This window comes from Prionailurus viverrinus, unplaced genomic scaffold (assembly GCF_022837055.1).
Source record: "Prionailurus viverrinus isolate Anna unplaced genomic scaffold, UM_Priviv_1.0 scaffold_38, whole genome shotgun sequence".
Lineage (NCBI taxonomy): Eukaryota > Metazoa > Chordata > Mammalia > Carnivora > Felidae > Prionailurus > Prionailurus viverrinus.
The window spans coordinates 4,073,330-4,090,800 of record NW_025927606.1 but is presented as its reverse complement, the minus strand read 5'-3'; the positions used below and the strand labels follow the sequence as shown (position 1 = coordinate 4,090,800).

General features: G+C 59.7%; 2 protein-coding genes across 10 annotated transcripts; one reads left to right on the top strand and one right to left on the bottom strand.

Annotated features, from left to right (window-relative positions):
* The first annotated feature begins 1,038 nt into the window (after positions 1-1,038).
* Positions 1,039-5,672, top strand: SPATA2L (spermatogenesis associated 2 like). 5 transcript variants are annotated; one of them, XM_047846295.1, is made up of 3 exons: positions 1,039-1,173; positions 1,855-2,158; positions 3,673-5,672. In XM_047846295.1, the coding sequence occupies exons 2-3, from the start codon at positions 1,856-1,858 to the stop codon at positions 4,615-4,617; spliced, it is 1,248 nt and encodes a 415-aa protein (XP_047702251.1). In that variant the 5' UTR covers positions 1,039-1,173; position 1,855; the 3' UTR covers positions 4,618-5,672. The 5 variants fall into 5 exon arrangements, with proteins under 5 accessions (XP_047702251.1, XP_047702248.1, XP_047702247.1 ...); XM_047846292.1 differs by lacking the exon at positions 1,039-1,173 and adding an exon at positions 1,568-1,610; XM_047846291.1 differs by lacking the exon at positions 1,039-1,173 and adding an exon at positions 1,571-1,624.
* Positions 5,673-5,730: 58 nt separating this feature from the next.
* CDK10 (cyclin dependent kinase 10) lies at positions 5,731-16,677 on the bottom strand. Of its 5 annotated transcripts, none has more exons than XM_047846298.1 (13): positions 16,542-16,677; positions 14,042-14,114; positions 13,273-13,344; positions 10,628-10,730; positions 10,407-10,488; positions 10,250-10,317; positions 8,618-8,670; positions 8,386-8,455; positions 7,809-7,868; positions 7,338-7,461; positions 7,106-7,245; positions 6,724-6,776; positions 5,731-6,364 (listed from the first exon to the last, which is right to left on the bottom strand). In XM_047846298.1, exons 1-13 carry the CDS (start codon positions 16,626-16,628, stop codon positions 6,267-6,269), a joined length of 1,083 nt encoding a protein of 360 aa, XP_047702254.1. In that variant the 5' UTR covers positions 16,629-16,677; the 3' UTR covers positions 5,731-6,266. The 5 variants fall into 5 exon arrangements, with proteins under 5 accessions (XP_047702254.1, XP_047702255.1, XP_047702256.1 ...); XM_047846299.1 differs by having other exon boundaries at positions 16,053-16,668; XM_047846300.1 differs by having other exon boundaries at positions 16,580-16,600.
* Positions 16,678-17,471: the final 794 nt, after the last annotated feature.

The following is a 17,471-nucleotide window of genomic DNA, read 5'->3' as shown; positions in this document are numbered from 1 at the left end:
ATCCTAAGCCAGCATGACTTCATCCTAACTTGATGACACGTGCAAAGATCCTGTTTCCAAATATGCTCACATGCCCAGGTTATAGGTGGACATGAACACGGGGAGACATTCAGCCCCATGAGAGGTCTCTCCATGTGGCTGCCAGCTACCCCACGGATGGCTGGATTCCAAGAGCGAACGCTCCAAGACAACGAGGTATTTTAAGGACTCAACCTGGGAAACCACACAATGTCACTTCCAGTCTGTGTGGAAGCAGCAGCAAAGACCCACCCTGATTCTAGTGTCACATTGAGAAGAGCCACATGCCCTAGAGCAGCACAGAGCAAGTGCCTGGAGTCACAGCAACAGAGACGAATCCCAAACAGCACCGACTGCAGACTCGAAGAAGCAGAGGGCAGAACACCATCTACTTAGAGCCGGAGGTCCTGCCCTGCAGGCTGTGCAAGGGTGCACTGAGGACGCCCATTCACCACACTCACTGGTCGTCTTTTAGGGATGGGGCTGTGGCCTTGGATGAACGCAACATGGGGGGCCTTGCATCTGAAGACCACTATGAACTCAGCGGTGAACTGAAGAGAGTGGTTAAGCTCAACCCTTCTGCACATAAGCAGGAGAAGGTGACCAGAAGCTACCTGTCCCCTCAGGCATGGCGTGGCCCTACGGTTGGGCTCAGTACGCAGTAAGTGAAATACCTCCACGTTGGGTGGTGGCCGGCAAAATGGCTCAAGGAGATCGATCCCTCGCTTCATTACCGTGTTTTTTCCAGAAGTCCCATTTGAAGAATCTAAAAACAATATTGCAGAGCACTGCCGAGGGAAAACTCAGAGACGTCTTCCCAGGTGGGGCCAACAAAAAACTGTCCTGGAGAGGCGAGGGGCCCAGAAACCCAGCTGCAGGGTGCCCAGGGAGGGAGGTCTATGAAGACCTTCCCTGCGCTGAGCTGGGACTCCCGAGGACCAAATCTCTCCCATCCCTCGTCCACCCAAGTGGCCTCGGCGCTGAGCGGAGCCCAAAGCAGAGCAAGAAAAAATGTCCCCAGGGAGTTGTGGCCGGGATCAGACCTGAGCTTCGCCGGCCTCGGCTCAGGGGCCTGGAAACGACGCTGGCCTAGTCAGGAAGGGACCTTCACGCCGCCTCAGGGACCCCCAGATGATGCGCTCACACACCAGGAAGGTGAGCCCGCGGAGAAACTGAGGCCGCCCCGCCCACCCGAGGCTGCTGTTCTAACCACGGCGAAGCTCACCTCCTTGTGCGCTGGTTGAGCGCTGGGCCAGAGCTGGGTCGCTCGAGGGGCGCCGGCGCTCCAAGCGCCTGGCTCAGAGGGAGCGGCTGCTGGGACGCACCGTTCCTCGTGTGCCCGCCCGAGCCCCGGCCCAGGGTCGGCCAGCAACGGCCCCGGCGGCGCCGTGGGTAGACGGGAGACGAGGGGGCAGCTGGCGGTACAGGTGCGCGGTGCAGGTGCTCAGCTGGGCGGCACAAGGCCCCGCCCCCCGGCTCGGCCCCGCCCGTGTTAGCAGAGGGGGCTGTGCCCCGAGCAGGCCCCGCCCCGAGCGTCACGGCCGAGGCCGATGGGCGGAGCCGCAGGCGGCGGAAGAGCTCCGAGCCGAGAGGTGGGGACCCGCAGGTAGTGCGGTCGCTCGCGGGGCCCGCAGCACTCCCTGGTGGGCGAGGCGGGGTCTCTCTGTTCGGGAGCGGGGACGCAGCTGGCGGGGTGCTGTAGGCCCTGGGGTCCGCTCAGCTGACGAGGTCGCCGGGCTGCGGGGGGACCATGTGGATGCTGGGTGGAGGCTCTGGGGGGCGCACAACTGGCGGGGAGAGGTCTCTGGTTCCTGACACGCGACCCCCGCCCGCCAGAATGGGCAGCAGCTCGCTGTCCGAGGACTACCGCCTGTGCCTGGAGCGTGAGCTGCGGCGCGGCCGCGCGGGCGTGTGCGGGGACCCATCGCTGCGCGCGGTGCTGTGGCAGATCCTGGTTGAAGACTTCGACCTGCACGGGGCGCTGCAGGACGACGCGCTGGCGCTGCTCACCGACGGCCTGTGGGGCCGCGCCGACCTGGCCCCCGCGCTGCGCGGCCTGGCCCGCGCCTTCGAGCTGCTGGAGTTGGCCGCCGTGCACCTGTACCTGCTACCCTGGAGGAAGGAGTTCACCACCATCAAGGTAGGGCACTGGGCCGAGAGGGCTCCCCTACCCAGGATGCTCTGTGCCGAGGTCAGAGTTCCCTGGGGGATCCTGGAAGCCTTGGGGGCAGCTCTTGGCCAAGGTCCCCCTGGACACTCGCAGGGCTGAAAACATGGTGTGGGTGGAGGCCACCCACCCTGGGTGCCTGCCTTCTGGGTTGGGCGGGGCGGAATCCTTGCTCCTCGAAACTGGAATCACTGCTCTCCCCAAAGTGGCCCCGCGGCTCCTGTAGCACAAATCCTAGGACAGGTGCACGAGAGGAACTTGAGGTTCCATGATCACTCTAATCCCTCCATGATCCCATTTATAGAGGAGTGTTGGGCGGGTGTATCCCCTATGAAGTAGGCACGAGCTGGGGACCCTGCACACCCTGGGGGTCTGGACTAAGTCCACCACTCGTTCAGGTACGGAGGCTGTGTCCAGGGCTGGGCTGACCCCGTAGATGAGCTGCCAGCCTGCTGAGGGGGCAGGCATTTGGCCCTCAAAGCTAATTTGGAAGAGTAGGAAGGTGCTGATGTCATTGGGCACGTGGGCGAGTCCACCTCCGCCGGTTGCCATGGCAGCGGCCGCTTTTCTGTCTCCCCCGCCCCTCCCCCCTCTCTCAAAGGGTGAGCTCTAGAGCTTTGTTGCTTCATGGGGACACCTGCTGGTCAGAAGTTCAAGGGCTTTAACATTCGGATAACGGGGCGGGAGGCACCCTTCAGTGTCGGTCAGACCTGGCTGCAGTCTGGTCCTACTTCCTCTTGGCCGTGTGGCTTAGTGCAGGTTACCTAAGCTCCCTGAACCCGTTTCCTTGTCTGTCAAGCGGACACAAGAATAAGCCAGTCCTAGGTCTGTTGTGAGCCCTGAGTACGATGCTTGCACGCGGTAGTGCTCAGTCTGCGGGACGTGTCATCCTCAGCTAGAAGCAGAGGAATGCTGACAGGATCCCAGAGTGATAGAATTTTAGGACCGGGAGACCCACATGACCGTCATCCTCAAAAAATGCGACCCGGGAGGCACTTTCCTGTCTGGCGTTCCCGGGCTCTCCGCCCAGCTGCACAGTGGAGCCTCCACACAGTACAGGTGGTGCACCCACGTGGTGGCAGGCACAGCTGGATAAAACGCGTGGCTAAGCCTCGGTCTCCATGGGAAAGGCTCTCCAAGACAAGTGCAAAGGCGAGTTCAGGACGTGTTGGGGAGGCCACCTGATGAGAAGGGCAGATAAGCACCCCTATTTGTGCAGGACCAGATCTCAGCAAAGCCCCGGAGGTGACAGGAGGTGGAGGAGACCCCGAGGGAAGTGAGATTTATTTCCCTCGCCGGCCCCAGCAACTAAAGCGGGTCTCGGGAGGCGGGCTCTAGCACGCGTTGCCGAAAAGCTCCTCCCATGGGCGTGTCAGCACAGCCCCAAACTGCCCCGGTTCTGGGGTGAGGCTGGTGGCCCCTGGAGCCGGCCAAGGCCAGAATGGAGGTGAGTGTGGCCTGCTGGTGACAGGGACCCTCCTCCGCAGACCTTCTCCGGGGGCTACGTGCACGTGCTGAAAGGTGCCCTCTCGGAGGACCTCCTCATCCAGAGCTTCCAGAAGATGGGTTACGTGCCCAGGGACAACCACCGCCTGACGATGGCTGCCCTGCCACCCGCCTGCCAGCTGGTGCAGGTAGCCCTGGGCTGCTTTGCCCTGCGGCTGGAGTGTGAGATCCTGGGCGAGGTGCTGGCCCAGCTGGGGACCAGCGTGCTGCCAGCGGAGGAGCTGCTGCAGGCCCGGCGGGCCAGCGCGGACGTGGCCTCCTGCGTGGCCTGGCTGCAGCAGCGGCTGGCCCGGGAAGAGGAGCCGCCACCTCTGCCCCCCCGGGGCTCCCCGACCGTGTTCCAGACGCAGCTGGACCTATACCGGGACCTGCAGGAGGACGAGGGCTCGGAGGAGGCCAGCCTGTATGGGGGGCCCTCGCCGGGCCCCGACTCCCCTCCCCCAGAGCTGGCCTGCCGGCCTCCACTCTGGGGACAGAGCGCCAAACTGTGGGGTGCCAGGGGCGGGGCCTGGGAGCCACTAGGGGAGGCTGAGGTGCTGCCGCAGGCCGGCAGCCCACCGTACGGGGCCTTGAAGGAGGAGCCGGAGCCAGAGCCGGACGCCTTCTCCTTTCTGTCGCTGCGCCAAGAGCTGCTAAGCAGGCCTGGAGACCCAGGGAGGTCGGGGCGGGCCAGCCCCCAGCGTGGGTACGGGCCCAGCCCCCCACCCCCCGGCTACCAAGCACACGGCTGCCTGGCTCCCGGTGCCCTGCCCACCCTCTGCTGTGACACGTGCCGCCAGCTGCACGCCCCGCACTGTGCCACCCTGCCCGCCTGCCGTCTAGGTCACGCACTTCGTGTGCTGCTCGGTGACACCCAGCAGCGCCTCTGGCTGCAGCGTGCACAGGTGGACACCCTCCTCTATGATGGGCCCGGGGCCCGACCTTAGGCCCAGCCAGGCCCTGGGTCAAGTGCTTTCCAGAGAGTTTCCGTGGTGCTTCTCTGGGCCTCATCACTCCTCAGGCCTGAGCCCTGGCCACCCTGCCCCCCAGGGACTCCTGGGCACAGCAGGGTGGGGGAATCCAGGCCTCACAAAGCAGGAGATGGGCTCCTGCCTTCCATGGAAAGCTCTTGCCTGGGGCTGGCCGGCTCCCCACCCCCTGCTCCCAGTGTTCCAGACTATGTCCCAACGTGCTGGGTGGAGTCTAGTTTGTGTCCGCGTCTCACCACCATGCCTACTCCCACGAAGGGCCCTCTCCCTCCTCTTTCACCCCTCCCCCAGCCCACTGGAGGGGCCCAGCACCCAGCCTGTAGCTCTTGACCTATCCCTGTAAGTTGTGGTTCAGGACATGTTGCCTCCCTCTGAGCGTCCAAGGGAGATTCTCCTCACAGGGGTGTCCTTGGAGGCCTGCAGGTGACACCGTGGGCCACTGAGCACCACCGTGACCAGCCCGGGGGCTCTGCCAGGTACGTGGCTCACCTAGCCTCTTGCCGATGGAATGAGCCGAGGGCTGGCCCGAGATGAACCCACGTGCCCTGGTCAGCGCTGGGCTGGGAAGTTGGGCCCACGTGTGGAAGAGAAACAATCCGATCTCACAGCAGAGTGTGCAGGCTCCCGAGGAGTCCAGAGAGCAGGGAGGCAGGCAGCAAGTGGGGCCTGGACAGGCTGTGTCGCTCGCTTCCAGGTGGAACGTGGGGCTTCTGAGCAATCAGCACCCCACAAGCCACCTTGCTGGGGCTCTCTGCTGCACAGGCTTCCCACCTGATCATTCACCCTGGGCCCAGTGGTAAAGATGGGGTCCAGGCTCTTGAGTAGCCACCTGCTCAGACAGACTCTCAGGGCGCAGGCAGGCGGAACCCCTTTTCCTGGGGGGGAAGGGGTCCCAGAACATACTAACCCACAGGACTGGAGGGGACAGGTGCCTGTTTCTGTGCTGGCCCCTCCTCACTGGGCACTCTGCCCGTCTGTCTGTCCCACCTCTCCTTCCCAGCACTCAGAGAACCACCTTCACGTCATGAGTCAGAACCCAAAGTTCATTAAAGGACATTGAACCTGTTCACGTCTGTTAGAAAAACTTTCATCTCTCTGAGCTTCTGTTAGCACCCACTCGTGCCCCTTCCCGTCTGGGCCTCAGTGTGGGGGCAGGGACAGGGCCCAGACCCCAGTCCATCAGGCAGGATGTGACCCACACCCGACCCCTCCTTCCCATCTGAGTGTCACCAGCCCTGCCGCTGGGGCGGGGCGGAGGGGGAGGCTTACCAGAGCCTCAGACAGACCCTGGGGCCCAGGACGGGATGCAGGCAACCATGTGGGGGGTCTGCCCATCCCACGCTAGCAACACCCACTGAGATGGGCCCAGCAGCCCTTTGCTCTTGGGAAGTGAGGGCCTGAGCTTCTGCACAGCTGTAGAGGGCCGGCTGTGGGCGTGGCCACGGGTGCCCAGACTGAGTGTCAGGCCCTTCTCGGGTGCACCCACCCTGCTCTTCTGGAGAAGGGAGTGCAGTCAGCTGGAGCAGCTGGTCAGTGTCAGTCAAAGGGCGAGCCGGATCCTAGCAGCGTCGTCAGCCCGGACTGCAGAGGCCTCCTGCTGGTCACGGTCACGGCTTGCAGCGCTTGCTCTGGGCCTCACACGTGGCCGGAACAGCCCGCTTGTTGCGGTGGTGGGGGAAGGTGGGCATGAGCTCCGGCTCGCAGGCTGCAGGGAGAGAGCCGTTCAGCGCCGGGTGGGTGGGGGATGGGGAAAGAGTGTGCTCCGGGTCTGAGAACCCCGCTCTGCATCTGTGATGGGCCCTGGGGTTGCGTCTTCCTCTGCTCCCATCAGAGAACAGTTTGTGTGGCCAACAAGCATCCACACCGGCCTCAGCAGGCAGCCCCTGCCCACCCAGGGCCCACCCTCTACCTGGGCTCCGCCAGGAGCCCACCACACCACCCCTTCAGGGGCTTCAGCAGCTCTGCGAGGCCGTGCCCCAACACCCCACCCTGGACTACAAGGGCCACAAGCCAAGCCCCCTGTGGAGCCTGGTGGGGGTGGGGGTGGGGGTCTGGGAGACTCACGCAGGGGCTTCTCCTTGAAGTAGGAGCTTTCCAAGCCGTCTCTGGCCGTTGCCCTGGAGAGGAGGCCTTGCTGTTAACAGGACCCCCAGATGCCACTGAAGCTAGTGTCCCTCACACCTGCCCGGCTCCGCGCCCTCTGGTTCAAATGTCCCAACGACAAGAGGTGAGTGGCAAGTAGGGGACTGGGGCCCAGAAACAGATGGGAAACTCAGAACGGGCTCCGTGACCTGGGTGGGCAGAGACCACCCAAACTGAGCGGCTGGCCCTCCGTGCCTGAGTCCGGGGGCTTCTCTGCAGCAGCGTGGCCTGTGTTCTGAAAATCCCCCTATAAAGGGCCCGGGTTTGAGGTGTCCCCACTCCTGCCCGCAGGCGAGGTCAGCACCTTTTCTTGGGGTCATACATGAAGAGGAAGTTCAGCAGGCGCAGGCCGGCCTCCGACAGCCACGGGAACTTGTGCTTCAGGTTGTTGTAGGGCTGCTTGCGCAGGCTGTACTGGCCCACCAGCGGCAGCCTGGAGAAACCCTGCGGGAAGCGGGAGGTGGAGCCACAGGGCTTCACGGCAGGTGAAGCCGGCCTCGGCAGGGGGGTGACGAGGGCAGAGGCCAGGCACTCACCGGCCAGATGTTCTCACTGGGTGTCCCCAGCAGCTGTACAATCAGGTCCACCTGGTGGATCTCAGAAGTGCCGGGGAGCAGGGGCTTGTGAGCCAGCAGCTCGGCCAGGATGCACCCCACGGCCCTGCAGAGGAGAGCGGGCCTCACTTCCCGCACCGGCTCGCCGTGGCCACACACCTCCGCCGAGTGCCACTTTGACGTGAGCCGCTGAGGGCAAGTGCCGCCCCACATGCCTCCCACGTGCTGGGGTCAGGACCGGCTGGAGCTCGGGAGGTCACCACGGAACGTGACCCGGTGCCAGATGGCCTCTGTGGGTGGCGAGGGCCGGCCTTTCTGCTGCAGAAGCTATGTTCTCACACGTCCCCTTGGGATCCCAGGTTTCTCCCCACCAGGAGCTGGCAAAGACCCCAGCCCTGCTCCGGCCCCTGCCGGCCTCTCCCCCAGGCTCTGGGAGCTGCCTTCACCCCTCACCACATGTCAATGCTGGTGGTCTGTGTGGTAGTTCCCAACAGCAGTTCGGGGGCCCGGTACCTGCAAAGAGAAATGCACTCCACAGTCAGCCTTCCTGAGAGCTGGCCTGGGCGAGCGGATGGCCAACCCCAGCTCAGGCCCCCTCTTCCCCGCAGTGCTGCAAACGTGGACGGCACGCGCGGTCACGGCAGCTGCTGCTGGACAGCCCCTGTGAGCAGCGAATTCTCTATGCCATGCGGGGGCTGGCTGACACATGGCAGAAGGTGTATGATTTCCACGTCCTCTCTGTAACCACAACCCTGCTGTGCTTCTTAAAAACACGAGAAGCAACTCCAGAAAGCTGCGTCACCCACCCACCCTTCTGTCTGAATCAGGCTGGGTGTCCGGCTGCCTCGGGCAGGGCGGTCTCACCAGCCTTGCTGTCATCTTGCTGTCTCAGGAAGTGTCCTAGACCCAGCCTCCAGGAGTATGTGCAGCCCTCTGGGGCTTCGAGACCCTCAGGGTCCTTCTGCAGCTTTGGCCTGATCAGTGCCCCACACTTCCCTCCACCAGGGACACCTCGTCCCGACAGACTCACCAGAGCGTCACCACCTTGGGGGTCATCGGCTTCACTGGGATGCCATAGGCCCGCGCCAGGCCAAAATCCGCTGCGACAAAGGCAGAAAGACGAGGGGACGAGGGTCACCGGGGGAGGGCTAACGAGCTGCTATGTGGGAGCCAGCCCTCAGCCTTCAGGGTGCTTGTGAGGACTGAGCTGCTCCCCTGCCCAAGTGGCCACACCTCCCACAGAGCCAGCGGCCTGCACCCACCTGTCTTCACACAGCCTTTGTCAGTCATGAGCAGGTTGGAAACCTTCAGGTCCCTGTGACAGAAAGTGATCACTAGTTCCCAGGAAGTGAGCTCCATGGGGTAATTACGTTGTCTCCTAATTGTATGTCACAGGCACACCCAAAACACTTTTCCTCCACATCCTCTGTTGGAACTTTTTAAAGTTTACTTATTTTTAATAATCTCCACACCCAATGTGTGGATTGAACGTACAATCCTGAGATCAAGAGTCACACGCTCTCCCGACTGAGCCCATTTGAGCTTTCTGGGCACCCCCGTTTAAAACTTTTTATTATTTGTTAATTTGAAATTAAAAAAAAAATTTGTAATGTTTATTTATTTTTGAGAAAGAGAAAGAAAGCATGTGCACATGAGCAGGGAAGGGGCAGAGAGAGGGGAGAGGGAGACAGAAGATCTGAGATCTCAGCACAGAGCCCGACCAGGGGCTCAGACTCACTAACCATGAGATCGTGACCTGAGCCAAAGTGAGTCACTTAACTGAGCCACCCAGGTGCTTCTTATTTATTTTAAATATTTATCTTAGAGAGGGAGGGAGAGAGAGAGGGAGGGAGGGAAAGAGAGAGAGAGAGGGACGGAAAGAGAGGGAGGGAGAGAGAGAGAGGGAGGGAGAGAGAGAGAGAGAGGGAGGGAGAGAGAGAGAGAGGGAGGGAAAGAGAGAGAGGGAGGGAAAGAGAGAGAGAGAGGGAGGGAGAGAGAGAGAGAGGGAGGGAAAGAGAGAGAGGGAGGGAAAGAGAGAGAGAGAGGGAGGGAGAGAGAGGGAGGGGGAGGGAGAGAGAGGGAGGGGGAGGGAGAGAGAGGGAGGGGGAGGGAGAGAGAGAGGGAGGGAGAGAGAGAGAGGGAGGGAGAGAGAGAGAGAGGGAGGGAGAGAGGGAGGGAGAGAGAGAGGGAGAGGGGGAGAGGGGGAGAGGGGGAGAGAGAGGGGGGGGAGAGAGAGAGGGGGAGAGAGAGAGAGAGGGAGGGAGGGAGGGAGGGAGAGAGCATGTGCAGGGGAGAGACAGAGACAAAGGAAATCAAGAATCCCAAGCAGGCTCTGCACCGTCAGTGCCAAGGCTGATGTGGGGCTTGATCCCATAAGCTGTGAGATCATGACTTGAGCCGAAACCAAGAGTCAGACACTTAACTGCCTGAGCCACCCGGGCGTCCCAGAACTTTTTAAAAACAGGGAAGGTGGGCAGCAGAAGGCCATCTGGCAGCTGGAGTAGCAGAGCTCTCAGTAACTTCCTCAGGAAGTGGCAGAGCCAGGCAGCAAGCCCAGGCCTAACTTCCTCCCGTGCCCATCCCCACCCAGGGCTGCACCAGCTGCTCCAAGATACAAGAAACCACTGCTGTGGGCCTGGAAGATCCCCCACTCCATCCTCTTCCAGTCATAGCATTTTCTCGTGCGTAACGAGACTCCAGGAGGGATGTGTCCACACAGTCAGTCCCCCGGGTGGAAAGCAGGTGCTGTTTGGGCCTGGATCCTGCCCCAAGGAACAGTTAGAGAAATGCATCGAAGCCAGGTCACCTTTCCCCTGCGTCACGAGGGCACATTTGTCCCTTCGGCACCCCCCGCCCCGATGATGCCATCCCCCACCACCTGAGGCCCCTCCTACCTGTGGATGATGAAGTTCTGGTGCAGGTACTGAAGTCCTCGGAGCACTTGAAGGACAATGCACTTGACCTACACAAAGGCAGAAGGCATCAGTTAAGGCGATACACGTTTGGCGCAAATGTGGAGGTGCACCTGCTCCGTGGCCCCCAGCCTCACACCTGGGCCTCCGAGAACGGTGTCGGCATGTTCTCCAGAAGGCTGGCCAGGTCTTGCTCACAATAACCCATCACCAGAAAGATGCTGGAAGGAAAGGGGAAACACACGGAGGCTCGCACGTCCTCCTAGGCCACAGGACCCTCCCAGATTGTGGGAAGGACGAACTGTGCTTGGGGAAAGCACAGGGAGGGGACGGGCAGGGCGGGCTCAGCAGACTGCGTACCTCTCCAGGTGGTTCCCAACAACCACCTCCTTCAGCTCCACAATATTCGGATGGCGAAGGCGAAGAAGCAGTGTGATCTCCCGAAGGCTGCTGATGGGGACCCCTGCAGGCAGACCTGCAACTCAGCAACCCACACCCCTGCACACAAGGACCCCTGCAACCAGACCTGCAACTCAGTAACCCCCACCCATGCAACCAGACCTGCAACTCAGCAACCACAAGTCCTGCAGACAAGGACCCAAGCAACCAGACATGACCTCAGCAACCCCACCCCTGGAGACAAAGACCCCTGCAACCGGACCTGCAACTCAGCAACCCCCCACCCCTGAACACAAGGACCCCTGCAACCAGACCTGCAACTCAGCAACCCCCACCCCTGCACACCAGACCTGCAACTCAGAAACCCCCACCCATGCAACCAGACCTGCAACTCAGCAACCACAAGCCCAGCAGACAAGGACCCAAGCAACCAGACATGACCTCAGGAACCCCACCCCTGGAGACAAAGACCCCTGCAACCAGACCTGGCCTCAGCAACCCCGACCCCTGCAACCAGCCCCGACCCCTGCAACCAGAACTGCAACTCAGCAATCCCCACTCCTGCACACAAGGACCCCTGGGATCAGACCTGGCCTCAGCAACCCCCAGCCCTGCACACAAGGGTCCCTGTAACCAGAACTGGCCTCATGAACCCCCAGCCCTGCATACAAGGTCCCCTACAACCAGACCAGCAACTCAGGTACCCCCAACCCTGCACACAAGGACCTTTGTGACCAGACCCAGCCTCAGCAATCCCCACCCCTGCAGACAAGGACTCCTGCAACCAGACCTGCAACTCAGCAACCCACACCCCTGCAGACAGACCTGCAACTCAGCAACCCCCACCCATGCAACCAGACCTGCAACTCAGCCACCACAAGCCCTGCACACAAGGATCCCTGCAACCAGACCTGGCCTCAGCAACCCCCAGCCCTGCAAAGAAGGACCCCTGGGACCAAACCTGGCATCAGCAATCCCCACCACTACAGGCAAGGACCCCTAAAACCAGACCTGGCCTCAGCAACCCCCAACCCTGCACAAAAGGACCTTTGCAACCAGACCTGGCCTCAGCAACCCTCACCCCTGGAGACAAGGACCCCTGAAACTAGACCTGCAACTCAGTGATCCCCACCTCTGCAGACAAGGACCCCTGCAAGCAGACCTGGCCTCAGCAACCCCCACTCCTGCAAACTCCTGCAGCCAGGCCTGCAACTCAGCATACCCCACCCCTGCAGACAAGGACCCCTGAAACTCAGCAACCCACACCCCTGCAGACAGACCTGCAACTCAGCAACCCCCACCCCCACATCCAGACCGGTAACTCAGCAACCCCCACCCCTGCAACCAGACCTGCAACTCAGCAACCCTCATCCCTATGACACACCTGCACCTCAGCAACCCCCACGCCTGCTTCCAGACCTGCAACTCAGCTACCCCCACCCCTGAGAACAAGGACCCCTGAAATTAGACTGCAACACAGGAATCCCCACCCCTGTAACCAGAGCTGAAACTCAGCAGCCCCCACCCTTGCAGACAAGGACCCCTGAAATTGGACCTGTAACTCAGCAACCCCCACCCCTACAAAGATCCCTGCAACCAGACCTACAACTCAGCAGCCCCCACCCTTGCAGACAAGGACCCCTGAAATTGGACCTGTAACTCAGCAACCCCCACCCCTGCAGACAAGGACCCCTGCAACCAGACCAGCAACTCAGGAACCCACCGCTGCAGATGAGGACCCCTGAAACTAGACCTGTTACTCAGCAACCTCCACCCCTGAGAACGAGGACCCTGAAATTAGACCTGCAACACAAAAACCCCCACCCCTGCAACCAGACCTGCAACTCAGCAGCCCCACCTCTGCAGACAAGGACCCCTGAACTAGACCTGCAAATCAGGAACCCCCACCCCTGCAGACAAAGACCCCTTAAACTAGACCCGGAACTCAGCAACCCCCACCCATGCAGACAAGGACCCCTGAAATTAGATCTGCAACTCAGGAACCCCGACCCCTGCAGAAAAGAATCCATGCATCCAGACTGGTAACTCAGCAACACCCACCCCTGCAGACAAAGACCCCTGAAACTAGACCTGCAAATCAGGAACCCCCACCCCTGCAACCAGACCTGCAATCAGCAGCCCCCATCCCTGCCGACAAGGACCTCTGAAATTAGACCTGCAAATCAGGAACCCCCACCTGTACACACAAGGACCCCTGCAACCAGACCTGGCCTCAGCAATCCCCATCGCTGCACACAGGATCCCTGTAACCACACTTGGCCTCAGGAACCCCCACCCCTGCATACGAGGTCCCCTACAACCAGACTTGCAACTCAGCAATCCCCACTCCTGCACACAAGGAACCCTGTAACCAGACCTGGCCTCAGCTACCCCCACCCCTGCACACAAGGATCCCTGTAACCAGACTTGGCCTCAGGAACCCCCCCTGAATACAAGGTCCCCTACAACAAGACCTGCAACTCAGCTACCCCCACCCCTGCACACAAGGACCTCAGCGATCAGACCTGGCCTCAGCAACCCCCACCCCAGGCCAGAAGGAACCTTGGGCAACTGGCACCTTTCTACCCCTCCCACTTTGAGCTCACCGTCCTTCTCTTTGTCCATCCGCACTTTCTTCAGGGCAACAATCTCATCCGTCTGGGTGTCCCGGGCCCTATCTGGAATGGAAACTCATCCATGATGGAATGATCAAATAGGCTTGATCCCACATCACCCACCCTTGTGCCACACAGGGGCCTCGTTCAGAACCCTGCGGGTTCCCTTTCCCTTCTTTGATAACTGGATGCCCATTGACACTAGGTCCTCACCATGCAAGCAGCGCCCGCATCCCCACCAGACACAGGCTCTCTGGGGGAGTCCTCTCATCTAACCTGGGTAGAGGGTGCTACTTACAACAGGCTCCCTCTCAGTGTTTCTCCTTAGAGTCAGGATGCGGGTCACTGCTCTGCTCTCTGTTGTTACTATGTTCTAACAGCAAATAAGATACTTTATCCAGGAAAAAATCCCTTATATTGTGCCAAGGAGGCTCCTCAAAGCCCTGTGCTAAAGTGCGCAGCTTCCGAACCCCAGTAGTATAAGGTATACCAACATCTCAGCTGCCACAGGCTGCAGCCCCGGCTGCTTCTGGAAGTTCTGCATTTTGCTGTAACAGTTGCCCCAACTTGCAGGTCAGGGTTGCAGATGCAATTTGAATAAATTACATTTACTCAGACATGGTGTGGAATTTATGGCAAATATACCACAGATCCGATTCACTTGTAGAAATTCTGCCCTGGCTGTGGAGCAATGGGTGTTAAGTTCCTCAACTGCTGGGACAGTCCCCTGAACCCCAGACCTCCCATCTTGGCCACTCACAGACAATGCCATAGGTGCCTTCCCCGATGCGGTTCAGCTTCTCAAACTCCTTCACACTCCGGCACCGTCCCAACTGAAAGACAGAGGTGCTGGCAGTGCAGGGATTGGCCAGCTAACGAACAACTAAAGGTGGACATTTCACATTTAATTTGTACCAGGGAGCTCACTCGTGTCTTGCTCACCAAACAGAAACACAACCACACACTTGGGCTTTTCAAGTGAGAAAAGGGGGACGATGTTACTGGGGGAGCAGACACTTCGAATGCATCATCACAGATAGCCTGTTCCCTTCCAATCCCACGGTCCAGATGTAGGCTGCCTGGAAACAATAACCACTGGCCATGGATGGTTAAAATTAACTAAAATTAGTATTTCATTTCCTCACTTGCCATGTGTGTCGTGCTCCACACTGCTATGTGGCTTACGGTAACCATACCGGACGAGTCAGAAAGCAACATTTCCACAATCACAAGAGGAATAGTGAGCAGCATTGGTCTAAATTATGCTTTGGAGATGGACAAAGCTCCTAGATCCTCACAAAGCATCTATCAAACGCAGTGGAAACTCATCTGTGGCAGAGACAAGCCATCCCCAACATCCACGCTGTACTTTTTCTAGTTAGGAAACACTGTCCAGTGGCGTGAGGCCAACCTGTTGGTAGCTGGATTTCTCAGCCTCCCTTGCAGCTAGGTCTGTCCATTTGACTCAATTTTGGCCAATGGGATGTGAGCAGAAAGGACCAAGGCCTCAAGGAAGGGACTTCCCGGTCAAAGGAAGTTGGTTGCCACCCACTCCTTTTTGCTCCTGAAGCAGGGTGGGGTTTGAATGACGTGGAGGGAGATCTACAAGGCAGACAGCTTGAGAGCCTGGCCCACCTCGTGGAAAACAGCTGCCTCTCTCTGGAAAGTTAGGGGAGGGAGAAAGAAAGTCCTGTACTTAACCCACTATATTCAGGGGTTCCTGTCCTAGCAGAGAGCCTGTATCCTGATGCACCTTTGTAATGCAGTACTTTGGTAGGTGGACCGAATGGGCATGTCTCTTTGGGTCCAGGAAGCACATGTGGCAAGTTTCAAATTCTAACAGTCTCTCTCTGGCCTTGCTGCCTCTATTCTCTTCCCAGCCCTTGCCTTCCATCTCCTCCCTTCCCACCACCTCTGGAGCCAGGTCAGAATCACCCAGACTGAGCCCTTCCATGATCTCACCTCAGCTTCCTCTGCCCACCAGTGCTTTCTCACATCCTCTCTCCTGGGGGAACCCCTGGTGCTTCCTAGTCACACTGTGTCTCTTATCTCCGTGAGGTTGCGTCTGCCACTCTCTAAATCTGGCATGCCAGGCCTCTTTGTCTCTGCACGTCAACATCCTAGTCACACTTACTAGCCTGGCAGAAACGCCACCTTTGTACAGATTTTTCTTTTTTACTGTTTATTTATTTTTGAAGGAGAGACAGACAGACAGACTACGCATGAGTGGGGGACGGGCAGAGTGAGAGAGGGAGACACAGAATCCGAAGCCGGCTCCAGCCTCTGAGCTGTCAGCATAGAGCCCGCGGCAGCTCTGGAACATGAGCCATGAGATCATGACCTGAGCCAAAGTCCCATGCTTAACCGACTGAGCCACTCAGGCGCCTCCACGCAAATTTCTTTTACAAAAAAATTTCCCCCAGCTGCAAACAATTCTTCCCCTAAAATCCCGATACTTTCATATCTTGAAGCACCTACTATTGTGTACTCTGTCCTCATCTGGGTATGTCCCAGCTCCCCTCCGAGAGGTTTCCCCTCACTCCTGCACCGTACTCGGAAAGCTGCGCGCACCTGCTGTGTGTGTGAGTGATGTATAACGGCCAGCGACTGCTCCAGGTGGCCCTAGGTGCGCACTCCGCCAGTGTGCTAATGACGCTTTCCGGCTTCTCAGCACCAGTAAGTAGTTAAAACACTAGGGTTCAAACCTGCACCTGCACGAGCCGTCTCCCTTGGTAAAACCACTCCACACCCCTAAGCTTCACGTTCCTCACCTTTATAAAGGGTCGCCGAGAGGACTAAATGACAGTAACACACGCAAAGGCCTCGCACAGAGCAAGACACAAACGGAAGCTGCCGGGTGTCAGGCGGGGCAAGACCACGCCTCCAACTCTTTCCACGGGCCAACTGCCCCCTGACACAAAGGGCTCCCGGGTCAGCCCGCAAAGCCCGGCCCCGGCGCAAAACGAAGCGACGCCCGCGGTAGAGCCCAGAGCCTGTTCTTCCAGAGGAGGCCGGCTGCTTGACAGCCCGCCCGTCCCTCGGCGGAGCGCGACCGGCCCCGCGGTCCGCCACCAGCCCAGGCCCTCGGCCCCGGAGCAGCGCCGCCGGTTTCCGCGCCGGCCGCGAGGAACTCTGGGACTGTCGTTCCCGCCCGCGGCGGCGGCAACCTCAACGCTTCAGCGCGACACTAAGGGGCTCCAGGGCGTTTCGGTCCCGCCCTGCCCCCGGCGGAGCTACGGCGAGCGGCCCCCCCGTCGCACCCTGTGTTCTGGAGGCACCGTGAAGTAGCCGTCCTTACGGATACACTTCAAACGGATCTGCTCAGGCTCTGACTCCGGGTCCCCCATGCCGAGCGCGGCACCCTGCTCCCCGTGTGCGCAGGCGCAAACGAGGTTCTCGCGCGCGGGCGCTTGTTCTACTTCCGGGACACGCCCACTTTAGCAAAGGTTTCCCCGGAAGCCTCCCGAAGGCTCCTGGAGGACGTCGGTTGCTGCTGTCTCCTCGCAGCACCGAGGTTTGGGCCTTATTTTAGTTTTAAGCGGGGGCACCTGAGCCGGCTGGCGCGCTGAGGAACGCCTGCCGGAGGAGGGGGAGGCCGAAGTCCGAGGAGCTGGGGAGTCCCTTGGAGCTCGCGAGGGCCGATCTGGAGCTACGCCGGGAGGGGCTTGGGCTGGACCTACGGGGGTCAGGGAGCGGAGGGCGCGTCGGAAGGGTGTGGAAGGCAAGAATGGATGGGACGCTGCGACGGACGTCCCCTGACCCATGAGTGTGGAGCACCCACTACGTGTTGGGCCCTGTCAGGCTCTGCCCTCGTGGACCCTCCATTCTAGTGGGACGCAGCCAAACGAGGTAAGTAAATAGATGGCCCGAGAGTTACGCGTGCTAAAGAGAAAACTGAGGCCGGGCAGTGAGTGGGACGTGCCGGGCGCGGGGGTGGAGCATTAAATAGGGTTCCAGGAAAGGCCTCCCGTGCATGGGACTACACCGTAAATGCTAATATTAATATAGGCTAAGGACATTTGGTAATCATGAAATTAATCATAACTTAGAATCATTTTAGTTTAAACTAATTATGTTCAGTTCATTCCAGCCCCTTTTTAATCATTCATAAGCTAAGCCTCTAGCTAATAACGAAATTAGAAATAGTGCCTTGGTAGGTATAGTTTTTAGATTGTTTGAGATTCTCAGGG

Coding starts and splice junctions, on each gene's coding strand:
- SPATA2L (XM_047846290.1), top strand. CDS start 1,769: ATGTGGATGCTGGGTGGAGGCTCTGGGGGGCGCACAACTGGCGGGGAG. Junction 2,159..3,672: donor AGGAGTTCACCACCATCAAG/GTAGGGCACTGG, acceptor CCTCCTCCGCAG/ACCTTCTCCGGGGGCTACGT.
- CDK10 (XM_047846298.1), bottom strand. CDS start 16,628: ATGGGGGACCCGGAGTCAGAGCCTGAGCAGATCCGTTTGAAGTGTATC. Junction 10,731..13,272: donor GATGGACAAAGAGAAGGACG/GTGAGCTCAAAG, acceptor GTCTGCCTGCAG/GGGTCCCCATCAGCAGCCTT. Junction 7,246..7,337: donor CCAGTGAGAACATCTGGCCG/GTGAGTGCCTGG, acceptor CGCTTCCCGCAG/GGTTTCTCCAGGCTGCCGCT.